At 42.5% G+C, this 12,422-nt stretch overlaps 1 protein-coding gene across 1 annotated transcript in view; it reads left to right on the top strand.

The window, feature by feature from the left end:
• KCNU1 (potassium calcium-activated channel subfamily U member 1) overlaps positions 1 to 12,422 on the top strand; it is a 169,655-nt gene that overhangs the window by 147,421 nt on the left and 9,812 nt on the right. Inside the window, 3 exon segments of the mRNA XM_032413221.1 lie at positions 2,085 to 2,123; positions 2,549 to 2,609; positions 9,269 to 9,408. Of these exon segments, the coding sequence (XP_032269112.1) occupies positions 2,085 to 2,123; positions 2,549 to 2,609; positions 9,269 to 9,408 (240 nt within the window).

Genomic DNA, 12,422 nt, shown 5'->3' with positions numbered 1-12,422 from the left:
CATATAATGGTAATTAAGTCTGACAGCTTAATATGCTACTGAAATTTAAATGTACAGTAGTAATCTACAATTAAGCAATCTTTTGTAATAGCACCCTGCCAGACTGGAAGATTTCAGGTATAATACTATGTACTATCAGGTAGCAAAAATATTGACATTAGTAAAATATACTCAGGCTATGATCTGACACATATTCAAATTAACCATTGCTCTACAAGACAAGATAGAATTAAGGCAGAAATTCAGTTGCCGTCCTTCAGCTGGTGTCCAAAGCAATTGTTTCAACTGTTATACATGTGTCTGTACCCAATAAGAACATTTGAGATTGAAGTATCTGACTATATACACTGAATTCACAGATTTGATATAACTGTAGTAAAATTGTGATCTCTCTATAGTTTCTACTGCTCACAGCAGCCAGAGGGATCGTCTATAAATATTTAGTAAATAATGTCAGTTCCCTACTTTAAACCCTATAATGTGACCCATGACAATTATAGGAAAATAACATAGAGTCTTGCAGGCCAGTAGAGAGTTTGAATTTTCTCCTACTTCATCCTGTTTATACTGGCTCTTTCCTTCCTTGGATCCCTCATCCTATTCCCTCTCCCTGGGTAGCTTTTCACCACTCAGGACTCCATCCAACATCAGAGAGGACTCTTTTCATATCCTATCTAAAGTCACCTTCCCTCATCAATCACTGGCCCCTAAAAGTTAGGTTTTTCCACAATACTCATCACTGAAATTATTTTATATTTACATCACATAGGATGCCACTGGGACAGGGACTCTTCACAGTCCTGCCATGGAGAAGACTTTCTTTAAATTTTGGCAGAAGGAAGAAGGAAGGAAATGTGCATAGAACAAAGAAAGCATCTTACACAGTTCTGAGAATAAAGTAAATCTTAGTTCCCCCAATCTTCCTGCATTATGGAAATCCCAGAGACATTTTTTTAGGAAAAACAGTTGGAAGGTATTCAGGTCCCATCACAACTAAGATTTACCAATGAGTTAGGATATCTGATCTCGAGCCAAACTATGAGCCTTCCTCTTAAATAGCTGTGTGAACAAGGTTAGCCCTCTGGTCTTCCATCTCCCTACCTAAAGTTGCAGCATTTACTAAATTCCTAAGACACTTGCCACTTCTAACTATAAACCAAATAGGTTGGGAGCTTCCTGTGGCACATCAGGTTTTACCCCAAATCCACCTTGAAGCATGAATCCAAATTTTAGTGACTCTCAGAAATATATTCAGTTCTACTCTGCATTAGTAAGAAGTGCCTCTTTTACTGAATGTCTTGGGGAGATGGAAAATCTGGTAAATATTATAGTATATAGCATTCCCTCTGAAAAAAATAATCTTCTGGGTCATTTCTTTTCCCCTGTCCCTGTCTCAGCAGCTCTCCTTTATCTGTCAGCCTATCTTACCACCATGCTCATCTCCATTCACTCCCCATCTCACTCTGTCCCCTCCCATGTGCCTGGCTCAGTAAACAGCAGACCCTCTTCCAAGGCAGCAGGGAATTTTAAGTAGAATTTTTGCCTTTCACAGTAGCATGTCCCTGTTACATAGTATTCTCAGAAAGGCTCAAGAAAGGTAACCAACAGTTTTAAAGCATCACTTCTGATGAGATCATTATGTGTGTGTTTCTTTTTTAAATGGACCCCAGCTCTCCATTTCTCTCTTCCCTTTTCATTCTTTACATTTTTTTGGTTTGGCTTAGAGACCAAAACTCTGGTGTTCTGCCTGGTTTTGAACCTGTCCATGGTTCCCTGCATGGTAGCACTGTGTTTCAGGCTGATTCTGTGCATCGCTGTCTTGTGAAGTCGAGGCTCACAGAGGAGAGTGAAGCGCTTCACCTCCTCACACAGGAGGGAAATCTGTCTGTAAACTGAAAGCAAAGCTTAGAGGCTCTAAGTGACACCCTGCCCATCTTTAAGGAACTCCCAAGGCATTCAGGATTGAGGCAGGATAACCAGGGATGGGAGGCAGCCAATTCTGTGGAAGAAGAAAGACATGAGCAGTGCCACATGGGCACCTGAATACCCAGAGAGCATCTCCAAAAGGCTGAGAGCACTAAGAGTCAGAAACCAGTTGTAGTGTCTCCAGAAGCACTGGTGGAGCAGCCCCACCTATTTATTCATGGTTTCCTGAAAGTTTTGCAAACAAATGAATGTGGATTCAGGCACAGCCTGCCTGGGCCATCATCCAGCACTACCACTCCACAGAGAATAATCATATTTTACTAATGTGGTCAATAAGCAACCACTGGTTGAGCTTTGCCTTTTTTGTAGTTCATTTGAAGTGCCATTTAAAATACACACACACACCACTTCTCAAAAGGAGATGCTGAGGAGGACCCAATGTTTCCCCTAAATATAGAAAAAAAACAAGGATTTGGACATGAGAGTAACTTTGTTAAGATGAAGCATCACGTTACATGGTGTGCTTCTCCATCCTTGCCAAGTTTTGTAAGTCACTTTGTTTGCATGTATCCATCTCTTTTCTTCTTTGTTGTTGTCTGTGTTCACAGAAGGGACTTCAGAGCACTTTGGCAGATATTCTGGGAAATCAAAATACCGAAGAATCCCCATCCTCACCGAACTGAGTAAGTTGTGTTTCAAGGACAGAATGCAAGGGAGAAATCTTTGTCATCCATAATTGATGTCCCAAGGTTCTTTTTAGAATCCACAGTCAAAGGACTGAGGAATCAGAATGGGGCCCAGAGAAACATTAAGTGTTTGACTGGACATTACTTTGGGCTTTTATCTAACTAGTGACATCATCAAGCAGAGACTGTTATATCTGGATGTCATGGTGCAGGAATAACACCTGCCTTCTCCTCTTGTTCAGTTCTCAGGAAAGTGAGACCAGGAACTGGCTCATTCTTGTTTGGAGGAAATCTCCAGTGGAGGGTGGGTGGTGGGGCATGAGTTTGAGATTGGCTAGGAAGGATCTCCCTATACTCACCTACCTACCCATTGTGGGACATTGTATCAGGCAGCTTCCTTTCCTGTAGTGATACCAGGACTGGGATTAGGGTGACACAAATGAGGCATGCAGGATGCAGATGTTAAGGAGGCACCCACTCCTGGGGTCCTTAAATTTTGAGTCCTAGGTGTCTCCCTTGTGTCATCTTAATCCTGCCCCTGAGTGGTGCTCTTCTAAAATGGAAACACTCCATGCAGAAATACCAGAATAAGCTGTTATCTCTCACCAACACCTTATGGGAAATGCACATATATGAGACTTTCCTAGTGAGGAGCTCTGGGAGTAGAAAGAAGGGTGGGGAAGGCAGGGAAGGTGCCTGTGTGCATTTGGGGATATGTCTGGGAGATAAGAGGGAACACACTGGGATTTAATACTGACAATAATTGATGAAAAAAGGGGAAGACATGACAGAGGGGAATGTTGTCTTTAACACAGATTAGAACCTAAAGTTGTTAGCCACAGTTTTTTTTTTTTTACGTTATGTTAATCACCATACATTACATCATAATTTTTTGACGTAGTGTTCCATGATTCATTGTTTGCATATAACATCCAGTGCTCCATTCAGTACATGCCCTCTTTAATACCCATCACCAGGCTAACCCATCCCGTCCACTCCCCTCCCCTCTGGAACCCTCAGTTTGTTTCTCAGAGTCCATAGCCTCTCATGGTTCATCTACCCCTCCGATTTCCCCTCCTTCATTTTTCCCTTCCTGCTATCTTCTTCTTCTTCTTCTTTTTTTAAACATATAACATGTAATGTATTATTTGTTTCAGAGGTACAGGTCTGTGATTCAACAGTCTTACACAGTTCACAGCGCTCACCATAGCACATAGCCTCCCCAATGTCTATTGCCCAGCCACCCCCTCCCTCCCATCCCCCACCACTCCAGCAACCCTCAGTTTGTTTCCTGAGATTAAGAATTCCTCATATGTGACATCATATGATACATGTCTTTCTCTGATTGACATATTTCGCTCAGCATAATACCCTCCAGTTCCATCCACGTCTTTGCAAATGGTAAGATTTCATTCCTTTTATGGCTGCATACTATTCCATTGTATATATATACATCTTCTTTATCCATTCATCTGTCAATGGACATCTTGGCTTTCCATAGTTTGGCTATGGTGGACATTGCTGCTATAAACGTAGGGGTGCACGTACCCCTTTGGATCACTACATTTGTATCTTTGAGGTAAATACCCAGTAGTGCAATTGCTGGACTGTATGGTAGCTCTATTTTCAACTTTTTGAGGAACCTCCATACTGTTTTCCAGAGTGGCTGCACCAGCTTGCATTCCCACCAACAGTGTAGGAGGGTTCCCCTTCCTCCGCATCCCCGCCAACATCTGTCGTTTCCTGACTTGTTAATTTTAGCCATTCTGACTGGTGTGAGGTGGTTTTGATTTGGATTTCCCTGATTAAGGATTTGGATTTCCCTGATGCTGAGTGATGTGGAGCACTTTTTCATATGTCTGTTGGCCATTTGGATGTCTTCTTTGGAAAAATGTCTATTCATGTCTTCTGCCCATATCTTGATTGGATCATTTGTTCTTTGGGTGTTGAGTTTAAAAAGTTCTTTATAGATTTTGGATACTAGCCGTTTATCTGATATGTCATTTGCAAATATCTTCTCCCATTCTGTTGGTTGTCTTTTGGTTTTGTTGACTGTTTCTTTTGCTGTGCAAAAGCTATTTATCTTGATGAAGTCCCGATAGTTCATTTTTGCCCTTGCTTTCCTTGCCTTTGGCGATGTTTCCAGGAATAAGTTGCTGCGGCTGAGGTCGAAGAGGTTGCTGCCTGTGTTCTCCTCTAGGATTTTGATGGACTCCTGTCTCACATTTAGGTCTTTCAACCATTTGGAGTCTATTTTTGTGTGTGGTGTAAGGAAATGGTCCAGTTTCATTCTTCTGCATGTGGCTGTCCAATTTTCCCAACACCATTTGTTGAAGAGACTGTCTTTTTTCCATTGGACATTCTTTCCTGCTTTGTCAAAGATTAGTTGACCATAGAGTCAGTAGACCATAGTGTCTATTTCTGGGCTCTCTATTCTGTTCCATTGTTCTATGTGTCTGTTTTTGTGCCAGTACCATTCTGTCTTAATGATTACAGCTTTGTAATAGAGCTTGAAGTCCAGAATTGTGATGCCACCAGATTTGCTTTTCTTTTTCAACATTCCTCTGGCTATTCGGGGTCTTTTCTGGTTCCATACAAATTTTAGGATTATTTGTTCCATTTCATTGAAAAAACCTGAGGGTATTTTGATAGGGATTGCAATAAATGTGTAGATTGCTCTAGGTAGCATTGACATCTTCACAATATTTGTTCTTCCAATCCATGATCATGGAATGTTTTTCCATTTCTTTGTGTCTTCCTCAATTTCTTTCATGAGTATTTTATAGTTTTCTGAGTACAGATTCTTTGCCTCTTTGATTAGATTTATTCCTAGGTATCTTAAGGTTTTGGGTGCAATTGTAAATGGGATCGACTCCTTAATTTCTCTTTCTTCTGTCTTGTTGTTGGTGTATAGGAATGCCACTGATTTCTGTGCATTGATTTTATATCCTGCCACTTTACTGAATTCCTGTATGAGTTCTAGAAGTTCTGGGGTAGAGTCTTTTGGGTTTTCCACATAAAGTATCATATCATCTGCAAAGAGTGAGAGTTTGACTTCTTCTTTGCTGATTCGGATGACTTTTATTTCTTTTTGTTGTCTGATTGCCGTGGCTAGGACTTCTAGTACTATGTTGAATAGCAGTGGTGATAGTGGACATCCCTGCCGCGTTCCTGACCTTAGGGGGAAAGCTTTCAGTTTTTCCCCATTGAGAATGATATTCGCTGTGGGTTTTCATAGATGGCTTTTATGATATTGAGGTATATACCCTCTATCCCTATACTCTGAAGAGTTTTGATCAAGAAAGGATGCTGTACTTTGTCAAATGCTTTTTCTGCATCTATTGAGAGGATCATATGGTTCTGTTCTTTCTTTTATTAATGTATTGTATCACATTGATTGATTTGCGGATGTTGAACCAACCTTGCAGCCCAGGGATAAATCCCACTTGGTCGTGGTGAATAATCCTTTTAATGTACTGTTGGATCCTAATGGCTAGTATTTTGGTGAGAATTTTTGCATCCATGTTCATCAAGGATATTGGCCTGTAATTCTCCTTTTTGATGGGGTCTTTGTCTGGTTTTGGGATCAAGGTAATGCTGGCCTCATAAAATGAGTTTGGAAGTATTCCTTCCATTTCTATTTTTTGGAACAGTTTCGGAAGAATAGGTATTAATTCTTCTTTAAATGTTTGGTAGAATTCCCCTGGGAAGCCGGCTGGCCCTGTGCTTTTGTTTGTTGGGAGATTTTTGATGACTGCTTCAATTTTCTTAGTGGTTATAGGTCTGTTGAGGTTTTCTATTTCTTCCTGGTTCAGTTTTGGTAGTTGATACATCTCTAGGAATGCATCCATTTCTTCCAGATTGTCTAATTTGCTGGCATATAGTTGCTCATAATATGTTCTTATAATTGTTTGTATTTCTTTGGTGTTGGCCACTTGTTGGGTCCCTGCTGGAAGAGCAGTGGCCCGACTCTGCTACGGATCATGGTTTATGGCAACCCCGAGCTGAGAGCCCACTCCTTGGCTCTGTCTCTGCAGCAGGCTTCCCCACTCCGATACCTGGGAGCTCTGCCGCACTCAGGCACCCCCGGGCTTTCTGTGACCCCAAGGGTCCTGAGACCACACTGTCCCAGTGAGGGTTCCACCCCCTGCTTAGCCACTGGAGCGACGTCCCTCAGTGTAGCCAACTTCTAAAAGTTCTGATTTTGTGCTCCATGGCTCTATCACTTGCCAGTAGTGGCTGATGGAGGCCCCTCCCCCGCCATCTATCTTCCCGAATATTGCCTCAGATTCACTTCTCCGCATGTCCTACCTTCCAGAAGGTGGTCGCTTTTCTGTTCAGAGAGTTGTTACTATTCTTTTCTTTGATCTCCTGTTGAGTTCATAGGTGTTCAGAATAGTTTGATCCCTATCTAGCTGAATTCCTGGGACCAGACGAAATTTAGGTCTCCTACTCCTCCACCATCTTGCTCCTCTCCCCCAGCTACAGTTTTTATTTGTATTTTATTTTTATTTTTCTATCCTTTTGAACCATGTTTAACCCAAGGTGTATATACACTGAGGACATTGATTAGAAGACTGTGATGTAAGTTGGAGTGGTCAGGAGGGGCCAGCCAGCTTCTCACTGATCCCAAAGTACATCTGGTCACTCTCCAGGGACTCAGAGCTTGCTTCAACTAAAGACTTGCTGGCACCAGGCAGCCCTTGTTAAATTAGTCTAACAAAGCACCTGTCAGCTCACTCAGTTTTTGTTCTTTGGCTGGCTGGAAAGGGTCATGATGACATGAGAGCTGCAAGTCTGACTGCCAGCACTTTGGTACAGAATGTACCGTGGCATGCAGGAAAATGTCTAGCAAATTAGAGGCCAATAGTTTAAGATGACACAGCAAGATTTGGACAAGGGCTCCTGGGGTATGTGAGTGTGTCGAGGGTTGGCAATGCAAGGAGAAAAAAATACATGTGCATAAAAAATGTGGGTTGATATTATCATGCATTGCTCACCTTTTATAAAGACAAGGAGTAATTTGAAGAATTAAAGAACAATCCAATCTTAGTTAGGAATGTATTCTGCATCGTATGCCAGGTAGATTTGGTTTGATCTGTAATATGACTGTCAAGAACTGTGAAAGATGTAAGTAAGACCTTATGTTACTTGCAAACCAACAAGGTAACCTGCCACAGTTTCATGGACACTGGCAGAAGACACAAGACCACTGGGTCAAAGATAAAGAGCAGTTTATCACTCAAAGCAATGGCCATAGCCAAAGTATCATCAGTTTTGTGCTGCTTGCCCAAGGCCTTGTTCCCACAGGGTGACATGAAAAGGGCCAAATGATACCTGTACCCACCATGAATTGCTTTATAGGAGAAGAACCCCAGGCTTCAGGAACCAGAATCTTTTATAATGGGCAGTAAGCATGATTCCCTTTGCTCTGGTGGGAGATATTATCTTTATCTTCCAATGCTATTTTCTACTTAAACATTTTTGAAACAATAGTCTTGGAACAAAGGCAGTCAGTGCTTCTGTTTGTATTCCCAACAATGACCAGTTGCATTCCCTTCAGAGGCTTCCTCCAGGGATCTGAGTTGCAGCCTGGGGCAAATAGAGACATGCTAATGGTTACTTTGGCTACTGCTACATGAGCCCCAATTAGGAGGATTCTCTAATCCCTGCTACTCAGAGTGTAGTCCATGAATCAGCAGCATCTGGAAGCTTTTTGGACACCTAGAATCCCATTCTCACCCTTAGACCCAATGAATCAGAATCTGTAACAATCTGTAACATCTGTAACAAGATGCCCAGGAGATTCATATGCACATTAAATTTTTGAGAGGTACTACTTTAACTCATTATGGACCTAGATAACTCTAAAAACCCAAATAAATACTAGGGTATCTATGGCATAGTATTATGAAAAACGTCTGTACCGGGGGTGATCATATGTTCCCATTTATGCCTGTTTTCCCCGTGCAGTTATTGAGAGTATCCCCTTTTACTTACAAAAGTGTCCTGGTTTGAAAGATAAATTATATAAAGGTGACATTGGGGACACTTGTTTGGAGGACCTGGGCCTGGGGTGCAAGGATATACCCTTGATGATGAAGGTACCCAAGAAGGATACATGTGTTTAGGGGAGGAAGATGAAAGAAAGAAAAAGAAAGAGAAAGAAAGAAAGAGAAAGAAAGAAAGAAAGAAAGAAAGAAAGAAAGAAAGAAAGAAAGAAAGAAAGAAAAGAAAAGAAAGAGAAAAGAAAAGAAAGGAAGGAAGGAAGGAAAGAAGGAAGGAAGGAAGAGAGAGGAAGGAAGGAAGATGATAGATGATAGATAAGATAGATGATGATGATAGATAGATAGATAGATGATAGATGATAGATAAATGATGATAGGTAGATAGATAGATGATGATAGATAGATAAATGATGATAGATAGATGATGATATATAGATAGATGATGATAGATGATAGATAGATAGATAGATAGATAGATAGATAGATAGATAGATAGATAGATACTGAAGTAAGTGTAGATCCCACATTGACCCCAGTGTAGACATCAAATTCTTTGTTCAGTGGTCACCCCTTGGCCTGCTTTGTATGGCAGTCCTGTATTCTTAAGCTTGTCTGCCTGTCTTTCCTTTTTCCATCTTTGCCTTGCAGAAAATCCTTCCAATATCCACTATATTGAACAGCTGAGTGGACTGGATGAATCCTTCTCAGGAACAAGCCTGCATCTCAGCACATCCTTTTCCACAGGCACTGTCTTTTCTGGCAGCTTCTTGGATTCCCTCCTGGCCACAGTAAGTGTAGCTAAGTGCAGCTTGCAGAGGGGAGGAAGGATGGTTCAAGCTTTGGGAAATAAGGAGAATGCCTCACAATTCAGAGTTCTCTTTGATTCTCTGAAAAAGCTTGTTCACATACATTATTTCATCTTTTTTCACAACTACTTGGCAAGAGAAGCCAAATTTTCACAGTTTCAAGATTAAAAACATGTCTGGCCCTTAGAACCAGAACACTTAGTACCAGGAGGAATGAGCACATAAAAAGCAAGGTGCCTACCTTTTAGCTTCAAGTGCATCTTGGCAGACCAAGCTCTGGTTTCAGAGCTTAGAAGACATTGCTTTCTCTTCTCTCTAAAATATCCCCAACAGCTTATACAGAAATCAGCCATAAGGAGACATGGGGACCAAGGAAAAGCTTTGGCCTTTGGAGGTATGAGCTTTGTTCAGAACTAAGTCAACCCTCCCTCCATGTTACCCCGCTCCTGGGGTGTGTTTTTGACTACATGGTTGCTCTTCAGCTCTCACCTCCTCTTTAGCCTCTGAGCAGGTCCCTTGCCTCGACTATGGTATTTCCATAAGTAGAGCTAATTCACTGAGCGAATACCTACTCTGTGCAGGGCACACTGTTCCAAGTGCTAGGAGTACAGCAGTGATGAAATAGACCAACGTCTGTGCCCATATGGAGCTCGGGCTCATGGAGAAGAGTAACAGAAACATGATAAATAAGGAACATATGTGGCATGTCAGATAGCTAGAAGGCTAAGGCAATGTGAAATGAGAAATACAGGGATTAGGAAAGGAGCTGAAAGTTTCAATAGCATGGCCAGGGAAGGAAGACAGCACTGACATGGTGGCATGGGAATCTAGCTCCAGAAGAGAAGAGAGCACACACCGTTCTGATCTTTGGGAAGGAAACACACCAGGCAGAGGGAAAAAGGGAAAAGGCATTGAGCTGCAAGCACTCTTGGTTCATTCAAGGAATTGGACCAAAACACAAAATCTGTACGTACCCATTCGTAAATGGCCACAAGAACTCCTCCAAAGGAAATCCTTGTTACCTACAACCTCCCAGACTCTTTCTCCCCAGATTTTCCAAGGGAAGCATTGCAGCCTGGCTGTATATCAGTGTACAGATGCACAGGGCTCTGAACACAGCTTGATAAACTTGTAGCCTTCTGTAATTCCGTGTGGAAGGGGCATCATTCCTGAACTGTGTGGGTGCCTCAAAGGCACGGTTTGCAGTTTTTGGGGAGCATGGCTAGGCCACACACACTGCCCTCATGGTGTCAGTGCCACTGGCCCTGCGGGGATTATGTTGCCTTAGGCTCTGCTTCCCTGAGCATTGGGGGTGGGGGAGGGCATCTCATAAATCCCATCAAGCTCTCAGAGAGATAATACCAGGTCAGTGCTATTTTAACATTCAACAAGTTGGTAGACAATGAATTTCCTAAAGGGTTAGGCAGCATTCAGCCTTGACTGAGCCAGGAGTCAAGTCAGGTGACTTTTCTGGAAAGGTAGCTCTGTCAGGGAAAGGGTTTTATCACTGTCTGTCATTGATATGTCAGTTACTTTGCCGGTAATTAATGACTGGAATGTCAGGCAGAAGGTGACTTTGGATGAACTGGACCTGTCTGCAGGATACATTTTAAATGGGGTTAAGGTCCCAGTTCTCCTCAGAGATCCCTAGATGGCAGGCAGCTTTGTGCCTTAAATTACACTGGAACCTTAATTAAACTCCACTGGTCCCCAGAGGTAGGAACAAAGTCACAGACTCTGTTTAGAGCTAGTGGGGAGAGCAGGATGGGCAGAAGAGGGCTGAGAGAGACATTAAAACAAATGAACACATCATGTCAGCCAGCACAGCAAACACAAACGTGGTCATGGGAGCCAGCAGCTGGGCCTCTCCCCACTCACCATAGGTCTTGTGACCACACTGAGGAGTAGCACCACCTCCCAGGCTGCCTTCAGATATTGTATCTGTGGGCTTCTCCACAGGAGAGGACAATCTAGTCCTCCTGGAAAAGGAAATAAGCTATGTAAAAACTCAGGAGTCTTTCCCACAGTGAAGTCTGTGGGAGAGAGAAAACCCACACTGTGCCTGATCCAGGGGGGAGTCACATGAGGTCACAAGCATAGCAATGAAGCTTCGGGCAAATCTTTCTATCAAGGGGGCTGGCTTGGGTCTTGACCTTCTGCATATCTACCTGGTGGCCTTCTGCCTCAGCTCTTGAATCCTTAATGATTCATGACACAACAAAATGAACACACTTTAATACTATTTGGAGTGCCAGTCCCAAATCTCTGGCCATGGTGAGCTGAACTAGACCTTTGAAAATGACCTGGTCATACTGCCCACTCTTGATTCCCTTGCCCCTAGGTCTGGTGCTACTGGGTCCACTTGGCTTTCTAAGGGTGAGGGTGACTTCCCATTGTCCAGCCACACAGAAAGAAGGAGCCCAAAGGCCAGGTCTGGGCCTCAAATTCTATCATCTTGAGTCTTCTGAGTACTCTTTGATCTTGGGTAGTCTCTTACCTTACACCTGATCTCGTGGAAATGAGAGCAGTAGCCTTGGAGAAGAGAACATATATCCTCTGACACTGAAAACATCTGGGAGCCACCACTGTGGTAGCTACAGAATACATTTGTCAACACTCCAGTTTCTTCTCCATACATATTGGAGCATCTTCATGCTGAGAAGTGGGAGAGAAAGGCAAAGATCTTGGTCTCCCCTTAAAGTTAGGATAGCAGTTGTGGGCTCCATGGTTATCACTTCTCTAAAACATTCCCATGGCAGCCACCACTAATGATCACAGTTCTCTGCCTCCAGATCACACCTACGGGTCTTTCCCAACACAGACCTCAAGGTAACTTCTCCCAATAAATTTTCTTGCTGGAATAATGTTAATAAACAGAGCAACAACTGTGATAGGAAGAGTAATAACATCTCTGAAGCACTTACTTTGGGCCAAGGTCTTTGCTACAATACTTTAATTCTTCTTTCAACCAATTAGAAGAATACAGTTATGAGCCT

Source organism: Phoca vitulina, unplaced genomic scaffold (assembly GCF_004348235.1).
Source record: "Phoca vitulina isolate PV1807 unplaced genomic scaffold, GSC_HSeal_1.0 scaffold15, whole genome shotgun sequence".
NCBI lineage: Eukaryota > Metazoa > Chordata > Mammalia > Carnivora > Phocidae > Phoca > Phoca vitulina.
This window is presented reverse-complemented; position numbering and strand designations above follow the sequence as displayed.